Source organism: Barbus barbus, assembly GCF_936440315.1.
Source record: "Barbus barbus genome assembly, chromosome: 4".
In the NCBI taxonomy this organism is placed as follows: domain Eukaryota; kingdom Metazoa; phylum Chordata; class Actinopteri; order Cypriniformes; family Cyprinidae; genus Barbus; species Barbus barbus.
The window spans coordinates 12,771,870-12,790,239 of NC_136732.1; the positions used below are offsets into that span (position 1 = coordinate 12,771,870).

Below are 18,370 nucleotides of genomic sequence, written 5' to 3' on the forward strand. Positions count from 1 at the left end.
TCAGATTAGAGTTTAATTTAAATTAAAGAAATTTGCGCATTGAAAAGACCAAACACGCAGGAAACCTTCTCCACCATTGGATACCTTCTTTGGGCCAAATGTGTGGACCTTACAGTACATTGCCTATTTGGATATTTGTATATTATTCTTTTATTATCTGTCCTGACTGTTGCTGTCTTTCTGTTGCACTGTGGAGCTTCTGTGACTACAACCAATTCCTTGTATGTGTGAACATACTTGGCCAATAAAGCTCATTCTGATACTGATTCTGATTCTAATGGCCCTTTTCTATGCAATAATTGTGAAATAGCTGAACACAAATATAGGAGCCTGATAAAAATGCTAATTTTAGAAGAAAATTTCAGGCGGCACTTAGAGGCTTTTGCATCTGAACTCTTCAAATGTCTGGCTATTTCAGCGGCTTTCATATAGAACATAAGCTTCTCAGGAATTTTCTGTAATAAGGTGACTGGTTGCTGATTTACTATGCTACAAAATAGCACTCATCTACTGTTTACGACAAACATATGAATAGTAATGGTAGCTAAAACCGAAAATAATGCACATATCTATAAAAAATACATATCCAAAGAAGGTTTCCAGAAGGCAACCAGCAGCACCCATCCCCCATGCAGCCTATATTCCGCTCGTTGTTATTAGGGGGCGCTCGCGAGGCATTCAGGTCGCTTTAGAGATACAATCAGACCAGATGGGAGGGGGAAGTGAGAGGGAAAAGGAACTAGCTGAGCTGCTCTTTGTTTCTAGATTTGCCGAAGAGTAACGGGGAAGAGACCGGCGAGAATCTACACTGTAAGTCACGCTCTAAACGCAGCACAATGTTTGTAGAACACATGGCGGACTTTTAAACTGATACATTTTGTACCGTTATAGAACGCGGATTAGTTGCTTGTTTCGCGGGTTTGCTGTGCTCGGATCAGTCCGACATTACAGCACCGCGGCAGCGGCAGAATGAATGAACAAGTTTTGGGAATGTAACTCGAGCGGGGGTCCGGGGTCAAGCGTACGGGAGGCGGGCAGGATCAATCATCTTAAAAGAGATACTCGCGTTATTTGCCTCCGAGTTCGAGCTTTATTTCTCAAATTACTCGGGTTTTAAAGCACACACGGACATGGAGAAGCACAGCATGGCCGACTGTAATCACGCATACACACAACCGGGTTCTTTGTCTTTCCTTTTGGGTCTTGTTTGTGGTTTTTAAACTGGTTCTTAAACGTTTACATAACGTTTAAACTCTCCGCCAACACAAGCAGTCGGGTATAAAAACATATAGGGAGTGTTTTGACCGGTTTTAAAAGTCGTTTTGTTTAATGGCTTTAATGGAGCTCCAATGTTTCTCTTGTTCCCTAGTTGGGTCCTTAAAAACCAACAAAATAATTTTAGCATTGTCGTAATTTTCTATACATTTCACAAATGACCTAAAGCGTTATATCGTGATTTATTATCATGTTGGAAATTGGCTTTAATGATTGTGGGATATTCTTGGCTAATGTTTAGCAATACAATGTTAGCCGGATGCTAATTCTCGTTAGCCTTGGGAAAAAACAAAACAAAAAACAGAAATGGGCCTTTATTTTATCACCGCTTATTAAAACACTTATTTTTTGATAGACGATTGTTTTCATACCATAACTAATTATGGTATGAAGTAAATGTGTTTGTAAATATGTGGGTATTATTTTTGTTAATAAACTCGCTAACAGCTTGTTAACCGGCATATGCATTTTCAGGTAGTAATTACATAATTCAAGTTATTTGTTTTGTATTAATTAGAGTTTACTTTCAGCTGTTTCATGAATGAAGTACTACATATGTTTGTGACATATGGCTAAAAACCTGGCTAAGAGCCAGTTGAAGATGCAAATTGCCTTGTAAAATTGACACCGGGGCTTGTTGTCGCAATGTTTGCTCCAGTGACTATTTCTCAGGGGAATTTGTTTTTTGTCAGTGTTATATACTTTTTCTTGTTCATTGAACACCATTGAACATTTCCATTGTTATTGGCCATGGGGAAAAAATACGGTTCATTTACCTCTGTGACAACTTGCCCCAGTGGTCTAGCATGTTGTCACAATTAAACCCTGACATAATTTATTAAAGGCTTTCAGCTAAATTTAAAACATGAAACAGTTATGATACATTTTATAGCATTCAGTGCAAAAAAATACATTAGTTTAATTTAAAGTTTTTATACTATCTAATTGTTGTAATCTGTAGTTTGATTTAAAAAAAAAAAAGTGTTTTGTCTTTTAAATGTTTCATATTTTAAATGCAAGATCATTTAAGATCTGTGGTTTGTAATAGCATAGAGACATACACATAATAAAATTTAGAAAAATTCAGGAGAATACGCTATTACATATCACAGATCTTTTATTTATATATATATATATATATATATATATATATTGCATTATTGCTTTCTTTTTTTTAAACCTTTATTTAACCTGGAAATTAAATCTCATTTATAAGAGGGTCCTGGCCAAGATAGGCAGCACATTTAGTTACACATATTAACATTTTGTCTGGTATCTAAAAGGCAAACTGAAATACAATCTGATTTAAAACCCCTTTAGGGTCTTCACTGGAATATTTTAATGTAGCCGTTGACGTACATTAAGGCACAGATTAATTTTTAGTGTGGTAGTTGAGTATGAGCCTGAGAATATTTTTCGTTCCTTGTATTCTCATCATTATTTTTAGCTAAAATTGTTAAATATATTTATATATAAATGAGTATTTAAGTAAATATTACATAAAATAAAATATGTAACAAAAAAATAGTGTATTTTATATTGATGTTTTTAAATGATTTATTTTTCATGTTTCCTGTGTATGTCAGCAGCATAATATATCTTGTTCATCAAGGCTGCCAGATTAAAATGAGTTTTATTTTCTATTACAGGCTTTCTGAAAACACATACAGAACGCTGTTTTTCTGCCTCTCACTTCTTCCGGCTCTGCTGAGAGATGTCCACCCCTGACCCACCTATGGGCGGGACCCCTCGGCCGGGCCCTTCCCCAGGCCCTGGGCCGTCTCCAGGGGCCATGTTAGGGCCTAGTCCTGGACCCTCACCTGGCTCTGCTCATGGCATGATGGGCCCCAGCCCTGGGCCCCCCTCCTCAGGACACCCACTACCTCCACAGGGCCCCTCAGGTTACCCCCAGGACAACATGCACCAGATGCACAAGGTACTGCCAAGTTTTATCAATATGCGTCTGATTAATTTGTGGTTCTATGGCATGTTTCACTTCTGCTGTTTGGATGGTTTCTTTGAGTCATTCTTTATTTTGTATTGTTTTGAAGCCCATGGAAGGGATGCATGAGAAAGGCATTCCTGAAGATCAACGCTACGCTCAAATGAAGGGTATGAGCATGAGACAGGGCGGCCACAGTGGCATGGGACCTCCTCCCAGTCCTATGGACCAACACTCTCAAGGTATCTGTCTGTCTGTTGTTCTAGCTGTTTTTATTTTTTATTAGATTTTTTTATATCTGACCATCGGTCTATTGCTCTTCACTTTTTCTGTTGCTCTGTCTATCTGGCGTTCTTACCGGTTTCAGTTTGTCTGTGGCTGTGTCTGTATCGTTTTTTCTATCTATCTGTCATTTTGTCTGTCTATTGTTTGCCTGTCTGTTTCTTTGCATTAGTCTGTCGCTCTGTCTATTGTTCTTTATATCTGTTGTTCTATATCTGTCGTTCTGTGTCTTGTTTCACCTATGTGTCTTTGAATCTTTCTGTCACTCTCGCTCTTTCTGTCACTATGTTTGTCTGTCGTTCTTTCTATCTGTCGTTCTGTCTATTTTTCTGCTTCTGTTTCTTTGTATCTGTCTGTTGCTCTATAACTCTTTTTGTTCTGTCTGCACTCTTTTTCTATCGCTCTTTCTGTCTCTATTGCTCTTTTTGTCTGTTTATTTTCATTCCTTTTTATGTAAAGCACTTTGAATTACCATTGTGTGTGACGTGCTATATAAATAAACTTTATTTGTCTTTTCTCTATCTGTCGTTCTGTCTGTCATTCTGCCTGTTTGTTTCTTTGTATCCGTCTGTTGCGCGCACTATCTCTGGAGTTCTATCTGTGTGTCTGTCTATCGTTCTGCCTATCTGTATGTCGCTCTGTCATTCTGTTGTTCTGGTTATCATTCTATCTATCTGTTATTCTATATATCATTCTTTTTGTCAGGTGCTCTCTCTGTTCTATCACTCCTGTCTTTTTGTCTTTGTTGTTCTTTCTATCATTCTGTCTGTCTTTCTGTATATGTCCTTCTCTCCTTCTAGCTATGATATTTGCACACGTGTGAAATATAAGATATACAGATGTTTTGTGAGCTCCGTGTCTGTTATATGGAGAACAGATGGCGCGCTGACTGCTAAACTGTTTAGACTTAGACTGGTTATAAAAAGCCATTCAACCTGTTTGCTCACATTTCCCTTTGATGTGCATTGCTTTGTTTCTCCGCTGGGGCCGCTCGCACGCTTGTTTTCCGTACAGAGGGAAATGTTGGGTGAACAGGGTTTCCCTTTTGAAACGGAAAAACCCACAGCTGTTGGAAACCACAAAGTCATGACAGAAAAAGAAACAAATATAAAAGTAGGATGTGTTTTACGAGTTGAAAGCAAGTTTGTTGTTGTTTATGCAGTCCTGTAATTGTTGTGCACATTTATATTTTAGTGGTACAACTTTTCATTTTTATTCACAAAATTAGACCTTGTTTTGTAAAATTTGGTATCCTATAAATCTTTGAGATTTTTTTTTTTTTACTTTTTGATGTACTGCAGTTTTTTCTCCTCTGATTTCCTGCAACCTTTTGCCATTACTATTTTTATTGCTCATACTCTTAAGTATAAAACCCCTAAGTAAGTATAACTTTTTGCAGTGTAACCCATCCTGCTCTGTGCCACAGACATGAATGAAAGCTCAAATTCAGAACACATTAGCAGTTGCAGTAGCAATGCATTGGAAAACATTCAATGCTTGGCATTTTTCTACATTTTCTTCTGAACATGTAAAAATCAAATGGTTTGTCATATTTTTTTTCTAGGTTACCCCTCTCCTCTGGGTGGTTCTGATCATGCCCCCAGTCCAGTACCTGCTAACGGTCCTCCGTCTGGCCCCATGATGCCTTCTGGTCCTGGTCCGATGGAGGGCGGTGACCCACAGGCCATGGGTCAGCAGAACCGGAGCGGAGGTGCCGGTGTTGTTGTAGTTTCGGGACCCAGCGGAGGACCTCCAAATGCAGGTGGACCTGGTGGCGCCGGCGGACCCACTCCTTTTAACCAAAACCAGCTTCACCAACTGCGGGCACAGATCATGGCCTATAAGATGCTGGCACGTGGGCAAGCTCTACCTGACCACCTCCAGATGGCGGTGCAGGGAAAACGGCCCATGCCAGGCATGCAGCCAGGGATGCCCAACATGCCCCCTGCCTCAGGACAAGGAGCAGGACCACCTGGACCAGGAGGCCCTGGACCTGGGGGACCAAACTACAATAGACCACAAGGTGAAGCGATATCTCAGGATAAATTCAAAGCTCTCCAAAATGCTGAAATAAGCACCATATAAATTAGATGACATTAAAGCCTTTTTTTTATATTACATTATTTTCATAAGAATTTCCTGCACATTAAATGCATGTATTTTATCAATATTACTCTGTATCTAAATGTAAAGTGTAACCAAATATTTTATTATAGTATTTTAATAATTTTAAATGAACTTTCGACCTTTTGTAATGAAGAAAATCTTCTATATGGTCTTGAAATATAATTTATATTTATAAAAATAACTTTTTGTATGTTACAGGAATGGTCGGACCAAACATGCCTCCTCCAGGACCTTCTGGTGTTCCTCCAGGCCTGCAGGGGCAACCCACCAATGGACCACCTAAATCCTGGCCTGAAGGTCAGTAAATTGTAAAAATTATCCTCAATCACTACCAATTATCAATTCAATATTTAGACTAATTGTATTCTGCAAAGAGACAGTCATATCTCAGAGTCATGAATTTACCACGTCTTTGTAATCCCAGGGCCCATGGTGAATGCTGCCGCTCCTGCAAGTGCCCCACAGAAGCTGATGCCTCCTCAGCCCACGGGCCGCCCGTCTCCAGCACCACCTTCGGTTCCTCCCGCCGCCTCACCCGTCATGCCCCCTCAGACCCAATCTCCAGGACAACCAACCCAGCCGCCCATGGTGCTTCATCAGAAACAGAACCGCATCACACCCATACAGAAACCCCGTGGTCTGGACCCTGTGGAGATCCTCCAGGAGAGAGAGTACAGGTGAGATGAGGAAAAGAAAGGGCAAATATTGATGTTTGCGTAAACACACTCTTCAAATAATGGAAACAGAACCTTTTTAACTGGTTTCACCAACATTTGATGTTGCTGTTTCCATCTGTCAGGTTACAGGCTCGTATTGCTCATCGTATTCAGGAGCTGGAGAACCTTCCAGGCTCTCTGGCTGGAGACTTGAGGACCAAAGCCAACATTGAACTCAAGGCACTCAGGCTCCTGAACTTTCAGAGACAGGTATGACTTGTATCTGCTCCTTACAGAGAATAGTTTACTTTACTTTTTTGCAGAGCTTACTAATTGCAATTGTGTTGTCATTGTCACCCAGTTCAAAGTAATTCTACACAAGAGACATTTTATTCACACAGCACAAGTACTGGCATGTTTTTTTCGCCCCCTTTTGGATGACAGCTCTGATCATCAGCTGTTTTTAAACAATCGACTGATGTCCGATAATTATGGAGAATTGCTTTTTTCAGATACGGATTACTGGCTGATACATCAGTGCATCCCTAATTATCAAATTAAATTAGGCTGTATCTTTTGTTTGTTACTTATCCAATTTATTTTATTTATATTTACTTATATTCATTTACCTATTTTTATAATAAAATTCTTGAATTTTGTCAGTTTACGTGTATCTTGCGTGGAATTATAATGCAAAATGCTCTGGAAGGTGGTTGTGATTGACTTCAGCCGAGTCCTGCTACATTTTAGTGGTGTTTGACCCATGTTGTCCTTCTCAACGCAGCTCCGCCAGGAGGTTGTAGTGTGTATGAGGCGTGACACTGCCCTGGAGACGGCGCTGAACGGCAAGGCCTACAAGCGCAGCAAGAGACAGTCCCTGCGTGAGGCTCGTATCACAGAGAAACTAGAGAAACAGCAGAAGATCGAGCAAGAACGCAAGCGCCGTCAGAAACATCAGGTACTGCACCGTACTAGCTGCTTTTTAAATCATGCTAAATGTGTGCTTCACACTTTAAACCTGATTCAGAAATGACAAAAGGTTGTTGGTGACGGAACCGTCTGTTCTCTTATTGCTTTTGTAGGAGTATCTCAACAGCATCCTGCAGCATGCAAAGGATTTCAAGGAATATCATCGCTCCATCACCGCAAAGATCCAGAAGTTGACCAAAGCTGTAGCCACGTACCACGCCAACACTGAGAGAGAGCAGAAGAAGGAGAATGAGCGTATCGAGAAGGAGAGAATGAGAAGGCTGATGGTGAGATTCACGTCTTCAAATAAAGACGATTTAAAAGGGTAGACCTGTTTTTCTGAGCAGATGTCTAAAAAAAAAAAAAAAAAAAAAAAAACCTTTTGTGTGCGTTTCTTCCAGGCTGAAGATGAAGAGGGTTACAGGAAGTTGATCGATCAGAAGAAGGACAAACGTCTGGCTTACTTGCTGCAGCAGACAGACGAGTATGTGGCCAACCTCACAGAGCTCGTCAGAGCTCACAAAGCTGTCCAGGCCCTCAAAGACAAGAAGAAGAAGAAAAAGAAGGTGATGAGATTCAATGGATTGGAAAGAGTTTCCGTAATTGAATCTAAGTTAAGTTGTCCTCAGTTGTTTATCTTTCTGTCTGCATTTCTCCTCACAGAAGCCAGAGAACGCTGAGGGTGGAGCTCCTGCTTTGGGTCCAGATGGAGAGGTGAGATCTTAAAGTAGGGGTGTGCGATATGACTATTTTAGATTGTGGATGATAAAAATGTCTCCATGATCCGCTTTTGAAGAATTATCTGAGTATCGTTCTACAGAGCACATTGTATCAGTTGCAGTTCTGGCGCCTCCGTGATCAGTGATAACTCAGCGGTAGAGTTACTCTCACAGGACACTGCACTTGTTCACAATAACAAAAATACATTATTTGCATGTGCTTTAAAGCCGGTTAAATGTTTCATTCACACGCTGGTCTGACGTGCGCTTTTTCAGTGCCTGATTACTGAACTAAGTTATCCTTTGCGCTAATACTGTCAAAACACACAAGGTTTACATATAGACTCAGTTGGTCATGTCTAAAATGAAAGTAAACAGTTGATATTAGATGCGTGCAGGTCTTAAAGGGACAGTACTAAACATGCAACTTAATTACAAAGATATAATAATGACAAGATTTTCGCCGCCTTTGGTCTAAATATCTGCCATTCTTTTTTTTTCTTTTCTTTTTTTTGTTACCTTAAAGGCTTTCTTTATAATAGGGAAATTAGTTTGGCTGTAATGCTCAGAAAACTTGAAAAATAGTAAAACCACAATGACAAAGAATCCTGATAAAATCACAAGTCGTGATATTTAAAAAAAAAAAAAAAAGTGATATTTTTTTTCTATATCGCCCAACTCTATCTGAAAAGTATATTGGGCTATAGGGGCTTTTGCACCGGAGGAACCTTTTCATAGTTCCTAGATCTGTTGGCGAAAGTACCTGCTTTTTGGCGTGTTTGCACTGCAGGAACTAGGAACGTATTTAGTTGTAGGGACTCTGTTTGGGGGAACTAATTTAGCTCCTACTTCAGAGTCGGGTTTAAACAATTCTATAGGAATTACCAGTGACATAAGTGTTTAATTTATAAGTTAATGTAATTGGAAATCGTGGACACTTATTAGCCACAAACAGTGGTAATTAATCTAATACAGATATGTTATTGTCTTCTATTGTAGCCTCTGGATGAGACCAGTCAAATGAGTGACCTACCAGTGAAGGTGATTCACGTGGACAGTGGGAAGATCCTCACCGGCATGGACGCTCCTAAAGCTGGACAACTGGATACCTGGCTGGAGATGAATCCTGGGTGAGTGAGACACTTTAGAGATCTCGTTCTTTCAGAATATGATTTTTCTCAGTACTTGAGTATCTGCTACTGAAAAGGGTTGGAGAAGAACACCATAAACACTTAATATGCTGTATTTATTATTGACATATATCTAAAGCAGCAGGTTTGAAAGTGTCTGTGTGCTATTTTGTTCATTTTCTGTAGGTACGAGGTGGCCCCACGGTCTGATAGTGAAGACAGCAGCTCTGAGGAGGAAGAGGTATGGCAGCTCTCATATCTGTATTTCTGTTCAGTGTCTCTTGAGCAACACACTGCTTTCTGCAAGGGCTTTACATGCACTTGAAGAGAGAAACTCTGTTTGTGTGTTCACGGCCTTGATGTCAGAATGTAGGCATCATCAAAATAAGATTAATAGCTAGTTTATCATGTGATACTGCTTTCATGACCTGATACAGATAACATATGTTTATCTTTACACTTTATGCACCAGTAATACAGTAGACTGATATTAAAAAGCTATTTTAACCATTCATGATTTGATGTTACGCCCACATGATGTAAAATGTGTTAATTGAACCATATAGTGCATGTATTTTATATTTACAACATTCTATTAATTTTATTTATAATCCCATCAAATATTTATATGTAATTACAGAATTGTCTAGTAGTTTTACATTTCATAACTTCCATTTAATTCATTTTATTTATAATCACAAATTAATTATATATTACAACATTTGAAAAACTCTATTAATGTGCTTGTCTAGTAGTTTTACATTTATACATGTTATAACCTGTAATTGTTTATTTTTATACATTTATTTATATAATTTTTTTATGATGTTGTCTGGTGGTTTTGCATTTATACATTTCATAACCTCCATTCATTTAATTGATTGTTTGAATAATATCTCAAGATCTTTCAGTTTTATTGTATTAATGTACTATTGTATTTTTCGTTTGTAAAGGAGGAGGAGGAGGAGCAGCCGCCTCAGCCGTCTCAGGCCCCAACAGAGGCGAAGAAGATTATTTCAGATCCAGACTGTGAGGATGTGTCTGAGGTGGACGCCCGTCACATCATTGAGTATGTTACTGGTTTAGAGCTGTGCGTTTTTACTACATCCAGATTGGATTATATTTTTCTGTCCCATGCTCCTTTTGAAATTCTGTTCGGTTATGGTAATATCCATGATGTGTTAAACAGGCATGCAAAGCAGGATGTTGACGATGAATATGGTAATGCGGCGTTCGTTAGAGGCCTACAGTCGTACTACGCCGTGGCTCACCAAGTCACAGAGAAGGTGGACAGACAGTCAAGCCTGTTAATAAATGGACAGCTCAAACAGTACCAGGTACAGACCAAACAAACTGCAAATAAACCTCAAAATCTTTAGTGAACTGATCAGATTTGTTAAATGACATGCTGTTATTGCACCTGTCTCGTCTGCAGATCAAAGGTCTGGAGTGGCTGGTGTCTCTGTATAATAATAACTTAAATGGCATTCTGGCTGATGAAATGGGTTTGGGAAAAACCATCCAGACCATTGCACTCATCACCTACCTCATGGAGTATAAACGCCTCAATGGACCCTTCCTCATCATCGTCCCCCTCTCGTAAGTCACTTTTCACTCTCTCTACACTAGAGCTATACCATACTGGAAAAACTGACATTGTGGGATTTATACATTGCAATATGAAAAATACAGAGGTTTTTATTAATGACTTAAATAGCTATATTTGGAAATGTTTGTTGGTGAGTACATTTGTATATAAAATAAAATTAAATATATTTTTATGAATCAACCTTTTAATGCTGAATTTTTTTGTTTACATTTAAGGTATATTCTATACAAGAACCAACTCAAACCTATTTCAGTAATCAAAAGTAAAACAAAGTTTTCTACAAAGGCCACATTTCCACTGATTTTACACATTCAATGTAATACAAAAAAAAAATGAATGAGCACTAAAAATGATATATTAACAGATTTCATCTTTACATTCTTAAGTTTAATGCAGATTTTAGATTGGTTAATATTAGCAGTCAATCACCCAGTCACTGCTTTCCGCTGTCAGGTGACAGGGAGCTAACTACCACGGGAAATACAAAGGGATGACGAAGAGACAAAATGAAAAGAACTCTGACAGATTTATTTCGTAAACCACCTAAGTTAATCTGAGTTTGGTTAAACACAGAGAGAGAGCTCCTCTTTGACGAGGGTTAAGATGGTGTATGCGGTGTTGAATTTTACATTCAGCTCTGGCAATTGCGTGGAATGGCTGGCACCTAGGGGTGTGCGATATTGACAAATTATATCTCTATTTTCTAGGATTTTATCGATAACGATAATTAGACTATATCTTGCTGAGTGTGTTATTGTGCTGATCTTAAGAACTACCGTGGACCGTTTGATATTATTCATATTCTGTGTGGTGGTGAGTTCACAGCAGTGATAGAAATTCATCTTTTCCAATAAGTTTAAATTGATTTTTACCTTTTATGGTAATTTTACAATTAAGCCATTTTTTTTTTTTCTAAAAGTGTGCATCATTTGAGTCAAACTCTTACATGTAATCAGTCAGTTAGAATAGTAAGACATTTGGGCTGTTATCAAGCAAATTAAATTCATCTTTGAATTTTGAATTTCTGAAGTGGCATTTAGATAATAAAATATTTGATTTATAACGCGCCTTTCTTAAACTCAAAGCGCTACAACATATACAAACAAAATAACAAATCAACCAAAACTACATATCAAAATGGAATCAGTAAATAATCATAAATTAAAAGCTTTACTAAAAGGATTGTTTTAAGAAACTTCTTAAAATGCATCTAAGGAAGCAGCATTCCTAATGAACACCTGTAATGCATTCCATAGCTTAGGCCCATTATAAGAAAAAGACCCCCCCCCCCCCCCCCCCCCCATGGTTTTTAATTTACAACGAGGCTGATACAAGGAGAGACAATCAGCAGAGCAGAGAGAGCGAGAAGGAGTGGAAATAGTGACCAACTAAGTGTGTAAGATGCATTTACACACTGCTTAATGCAGGATTTAACTTGCAGTTACACATGCATATATAATGTTTTAATACTGTAAACACACAACTTTGAATAACAATATTTGAAATTATAATAATGAATTTTACTTTAAATGTGAAATTAAAACCAGCAGGTGTCACCAATCACTGTTAATAAGTGAGTCACTGCGACTGAACCGAATCGTTTAAACAGTTGATTCATTCATGAAAAACCCCATCATGTTGCTCAGAGACGCAAAACAGTGCTGTGGCTTTGTTTGGAATTATTTTTGTTGTCAAAATAGAACAAAAAAAATATGGAAATATGGTGTCTAAAACATAAGTCTCTTAATAATTAACCTCCTGTTTATTGAACTGTTGCATAAAATCAATATCACATTTGTAATCATGCTGATTTTTTGAGGAAAAAAACGTCACTCTTCATGAGATATTAACTATATGAAATGATATAAAGCCCCCATATCTTGAATTCTGTGATGGTTTTTAACAGACTGAATCATGCAGTGAAAAAACGCACTCTAAATGCGCACGCTCACTAGTCTAACCCAGGGGTTTTCAACCAGAGGGGCGCCAGCACCTGTCAGGGGGGGCGCGAGCATCAATTAATTCAGAGACATTGCCTTGAAGATTTATGAATACGAGCTTTCAAATCTTCAGCCATCCGCTAGGGGACAATCTGACTCCCGCTGCTAGGCGACAGTGAGAATGGTGTAAAATGATTTACGGTTAGTCATGTCAGAAATCCAACCACGGATTGGCATGTTATCTCAGAAACAGGCTCAGCCATCACACTGAATCAGGTAAACTGGTTATATGCAGAGGTGGGTAGAGTACCCAAAAACTGTACTCAAGTAAAAGTGCTTCTAGAAAAATTTACTCAAGTAAAAGTAATCGTCTGAATAGTTACTTGAGTAAGAGTAAAAAAGTATCGGATAAAAAAAACTAAAGTAGTTAGTTACTAGTTACTTTGGATCATATAGGTACTGAATATAGTCTATTTTTATTTAGATATATAGATTACATTTATGTAATGTGTATGTGTATACACACACACACACACACACACACTGCCGTTCAAAATATATATATATATTAATGTAATTTATTTCAGTGACAGCCTTTACCCCAGTCTTCAGAGTCACATAATCCTTCAGAAATCATGCTGATTTATTATCAGTGCTGCTCTTTTTAGCTTTCTATTCATCAAAGAATCCTGAACAAAATGTCACAGGTTCCAAAAAATATTAAGCAGCAAAACCGTTTCCAACACTGGTAATAAATCGATATATTATAATGATTTCTGAAGGATCATATGACTCCAAAAACTGGAGTAACAGCTGATGAAAATTCTGATTTGCATCACTGAATTAAATTATATTTTAAAGTAAATTAATTATGTATTATCCTATAACCTCTGAAAACGCCTCACATGACTGCTCTGAACATAACGAAACAAATGCATATTGACGGATCTTCTGTTCTGCAAAATGTAAACAAATGTAGCCTATATTTTTGCAAGTGTAAATATTGTAAAAATATGAATATTAATTATGTCTAGAACAGGCCGCACGCCGCGGGTGTTCATTTCATACTCTGTGACCGCTTATTTAATGTATAAATGATACATTGTATTTAATGTAAGGTACATGTACAACAAACTGGTAATGTCATAGTGGTATCGTGGCCTATACCTGTGGAACAGTAGACAGCACACGCGGTGTTCATCTAATAAAAGATCTTTATATAGCTCTAGCAAACAAGCCTTTGTAGATTTGCTTTCAACTGACCGTAGATCCAAAGCCACGTCTTCAGCGCTCTTGATGTTCTTAAACTCTCTGTTATCTGAGTGAGAACCGCTTCAGAGACTCAGCGCGTGCGGCAGGGAACTGAACGAATCATTCAAACTGATTCGCGAACCGATTCACTGGTTTGCCAACTGGTTTGATAAAGCCTTTAAACAGAATCGACTCAAAAGAATGAATCATTCGCGAATGGGCATCGTTCATTGCCCAGAGAACAGTAGACGGCGCGTTTGGAATAAACTGAAGCGCGAGTGAAATTAGACAAACTTGGGGGGGCGCATGTCCTAAAAGGTTGAAAACCCCTGGTCTAACCTACTAGACTTCATCACGTAATGCATGCGTGCACTCTCTGTAGGTGTTTATTTGGTTTTTGCAATATACTCGATAGTGTCAAATCGCACATCGTTATAACAACAATTACGATATTATCGCAGACCCCTACGTGTCGTGAGCATCCTGACGATTAAAGGCCTTAACGATTGAACCTGATGATCCTGAACATTTTGCTGCACGACCTGCCACTGCCAGAATTTGCGCTTGCTCTCTCTCATTTCCCACAGAAACGTTAGTTGGCTCCCTGACAGCGGAAAGCAGTGACTGAGTGATTGACAGCTAATATTAACCATTCTAAAATCTGCATTAAATTTAAGAATGTAAAGATGTTATGTAACGTTTGAAAGAACTGCAGACCGTATCAGCACACAGAAAGCACACAACTGTGTACGTTTTTAGAGAAATGAAAACAGGTCACACTACAACAATTATATGCACTCGCACAGATGCTCCTAAATATTTTGAGGTCACACAGATTAAATTATGGGAGCATATGCGACCAAAATGGTCGCAATTTCGAGCCTTGTAAAGTGTAGAAATGTTGTTTGTATGTCTACCCGTAACTTATTCTGCCTTAACCATCATCTTTTTTTCATTTAGTTTTATTTATCTATTACATTTGGTAATATTTCAACGTATAATTACTGTATGTATTTATGATGATTTGTTTTCCTAACAGGACACTGTCAAACTGGGTGTACGAGTTTGATAAGTGGGCTCCATCTGTGGTGAAAATTTCTTATAAGGTGATTACTTGATTCATTAATGCAGTAAAGAATGTATTGAAATTGTGATAAAACAATTTTCAGCAAATTCTATGGTTTTCCATGAACTAATGCCAAGTAATAGAAAATAAAACGGTCACTGAAGCAAGTAAGTGAAGGATATTACAGGATTAATAATTAATTTTCTTTGCTTTTTTTCATTTTAGGGCTCTCCTGCTGCTCGTCGTGCTTTTCTTCCAATTTTGCGCAGCGGCAAGTTCAACGTGCTGGTCACCACTTACGAGTACATCATCAAAGACAAGCAAGTGCTGGCCAAGGTACAAACCTGCCCAGGCCTGGTTGCAGAATTAAATTACTGAACGTGCCTCTAAAATTAGTGAGGCTTCTCTAGTCTTAATGCACATCTATTTTTACCCACATTATTGCTATAGTTATCACCGTAATTATCACTCAGTGTCACGTATCACGCAGTGTCAGTTATTGCAGTTTTGAGAGTGAATTCCGCATTTGTGTGGATGTGATTCCCCAAACTTTGCAGCGTGTATGTCGCTGCTGTCCTCTTAAAGGATTAGTTCACTTTTAAAAAAAACTTTTGCTGATAATTTACTCACCCCCATGTCATCCAAGATGTCCATGTCTTTCTTCAGTCGAAAAGAAATTAAGGTTTTTGATGAAAACATTTCTCCATAAAATGGACTTCATTGGGACCCAAACGGTTCAAGGTCCAAATGACAGTTTCGGTGCAGCTTCAAAGGGCTTTAAACGATACCAGACGATGAATAAGGGTCTTATCTAGCGAAACGATCGGTCATTTCAAAAATAAATAAAAAAGTTTAAGTTTTATAAGCACAAATGCTCGCCTTGCTCTGTTCTGTGATGCGCGTTCATGACGTCACGTAATACGCAATGACATTGAAAAGGTCACGGTTGACTTAGGCGGAAGTACCGAGTCGGTGTTTACAAATGTGCGGAATGAGGACCATATACACACATTCAAATGTCTTTGTGTCAGTTTATCGTTTAAAATGCCCATTTCGTGTGCGTATCCTGGGTGTTTTAATATTAAAAAGCCTACTGACTCGGTACTTCCGCCTACCTCATCTTGAGTGCTTAAATTTTTGCTATTTCTTCTCAAGTGTGGAATCTGGGTGTGGAAATTGACAACGGCTTGAAATTAAAAAAATGAATAATAAATAATTTAATCTAGCACCATTTTATCTGACGGACTTACTCCATCCTTAAGCCCAATTTATACTTCTGCGTCAAACCTATGCCGTAGCCTACGCAGAGACACACAGGCCTGCGCCATAACCTACGCCGTACCTGACGTGCACCTCTCCAAAAATCTAACAGCGTGTCAATTCTACGTGGACTGCAAGCGCTGTGATAGAACCCCTCCCTCCATATGTACTTGAGTTTTGTGTGTTTATGAGCACTGTAATATACAGGGTGGGCCATTTATATGGATACACTGTAATAACATGGGAATGGTTGGTGATATTAAAGTCCTGTTTGTGGCACATTAGTATATGTGAGGGGGCAAACTCCTCAAGATGGGTGGTGACCATGGTGGCCATTTAGAAGTCGGCCATCTTGGATACAACTTTTGTTTTTTCAATAGGAAGAGGGCCATGTGACACATCAAACTTATTGGTAATGTCACAAGAAAAACAATGGTGTGCTTGGTTTCAACGTAACTTTATTCGTTCATGAGTTATTTACAAGTTTCTGACCACTTATAAAATGTGTTCAATGTGCTGTCCATTGTGTTGGATTGTCAATGCAACCCTCTTCTCCCACTCTTCTAAGGGGGTCAGGTCGGGAGACCTTGGGGGCCATTCAACTGGCCCACGATGACCAATCGACTTTCCAGGAAACTGTTCATCTAGGAATGATCGGACCTGGCACCCATAATGTGGTGCCAGGCGACAAGCAATGTTGATCAGCCGTGGTACACGTCCTTGTGGAGATGGAAAGAATGCCATCCTCTCCTGTTCCGTTGTCTTCTTTTTGTAGTTTTAAATGATGATTTAATGATCTGATATTTATTTGCTGCCGTCACGGCTATAATGCTTCTCCGACGAGCCACTTCTTCTTGGGCTTTTGCCGTGGTACTGCGGCTTACACCAGCAACATGCCCGTGGACACTGCAGACTATCCGCATGTGTACTGCACGTCGACGCAGACGACGACGCAGAAGTATAAATGTAAACCGACGCACAGCTTACGGCGTAGGTCCGACACAGAAGTATAAATTGGGCTTTACACTCCTACGCGAGGACTTGGATCGGGAAACAAATTCCTCCTTCAGATACCCAGAACCCGCTTGAAGACAAGGGGCAATAGAGCCTTTGATGTGGTTGGCCCCACACTGTGGAATAATCTCCCAACTCAAATTAAAATGGCTTCCACTTTATCTGAGTTTAAATCCAGTCTCAAAACTCATTTGTTTGTCTACTTTTAACATGTAATTTTTTTATCCCGTTTATATTGTCTCTGTTTTTTTGTGTACTTGTTTTGGAATTATTGTACAGCACTTTGGTCGGCCTGTGGCCGTGATTAAATATGCTTTAGAATTAAACAGAACTTGAGCTTGACTGAGAACCGCTTGCTCAGTTTCTGATGCTTCTCTCTCGTTCAGCTTCGTTGGAAGTACATGATAGTGGATGAAGGTCACCGTATGAAGAATCACCACTGCAAACTGACTCAGGTGTTGAACACGCACTACCTGGCTCCCCGGCGTGTGCTGCTCACCGGAACGCCGCTGCAGAACAAGCTGCCCGAGCTGTGGGCGCTGCTCAACTTCCTGCTGCCCACCATTTTCAAGAGCTGCAGCACCTTTGAGCAGTGGTTCAACGCTCCGTTCGCCATGACCGGAGAGAAGGTATGAAAACGTTTAATAGGTGTACTACTAGTACATTTAGACCGGATACAAGAAGTTGAAATTCTGTGTTTGTCATCTAGCTCTATAAACGTACAATGTTTAAACTACTTCCGGTTGTGTTCTTAAGGTGGACCTGAACGAAGAAGAGACCATTCTGATCATCCGTCGTCTGCACAAAGTGCTCCGCCCCTTCCTGCTCAGGAGACTCAAGAAAGAAGTGGAGGCCCAACTGCCCGAGAAGGTTTGTTGTATGCTTGAAACTGTTCAGACAAAAAAAAATGTTCATGCTTTTCAATATTTGATTTGCATTTTAGTTTTTTTCTTCTGACATGTCTTAAAGGGTGAATTTTTTTATTTTTTTTTACTTTTCCTCCCTCTTCAATCAAAGTATCAAGTAGTACTATTTAATAAATACAATTTAAAAAATAGTTAAAATCTGCAATATTCAATGCATACTTTCCACAGTTTTAATTAACAATAAAGAACATGTAAAACATTATT

The 18,370-nt window shown here is 38.9% G+C and overlaps 1 protein-coding gene across 2 annotated transcripts in view; it reads left to right on the forward strand.

Moving 5' to 3' along the window:
- The first annotated feature begins 702 nt into the window (after positions 1-702).
- LOC306868834 (transcription activator BRG1) overlaps positions 703-18,370 on the forward strand; it is a 29,092-nt gene continuing 11,424 nt past the window's right edge. The window contains exons 1-20 of one of the 2 annotated variants that reach the window (XM_079415229.1): positions 703-810; positions 2,925-3,211; positions 3,327-3,459; positions 5,064-5,522; positions 5,825-5,923; positions 6,051-6,303; positions 6,426-6,552; positions 7,067-7,240; positions 7,365-7,538; positions 7,653-7,817; positions 7,915-7,965; positions 8,970-9,100; positions 9,287-9,341; positions 10,054-10,190; positions 10,290-10,437; positions 10,536-10,699; positions 14,940-15,006; positions 15,192-15,302; positions 17,627-17,869; positions 17,997-18,110. In XM_079415229.1, coding sequence (XP_079271355.1) covers positions 2,990-3,211; positions 3,327-3,459; positions 5,064-5,522; positions 5,825-5,923; positions 6,051-6,303; positions 6,426-6,552; positions 7,067-7,240; positions 7,365-7,538; positions 7,653-7,817; positions 7,915-7,965; positions 8,970-9,100; positions 9,287-9,341; positions 10,054-10,190; positions 10,290-10,437; positions 10,536-10,699; positions 14,940-15,006; positions 15,192-15,302; positions 17,627-17,869; positions 17,997-18,110 — 3,027 coding nt within the window. In that variant the 5' untranslated portion in view covers positions 703-810; positions 2,925-2,989. The remainder of the gene's footprint in view (positions 811-2,924; positions 3,212-3,326; positions 3,460-5,063; positions 5,523-5,824; positions 5,924-6,050; positions 6,304-6,425; positions 6,553-7,066; positions 7,241-7,364; positions 7,539-7,652; positions 7,818-7,914; positions 7,966-8,969; positions 9,101-9,286; positions 9,342-10,053; positions 10,191-10,289; positions 10,438-10,535; positions 10,700-14,939; positions 15,007-15,191; positions 15,303-17,626; positions 17,870-17,996; positions 18,111-18,370) is intronic. The other variant, XM_079415230.1, reaches the window with a different exon arrangement.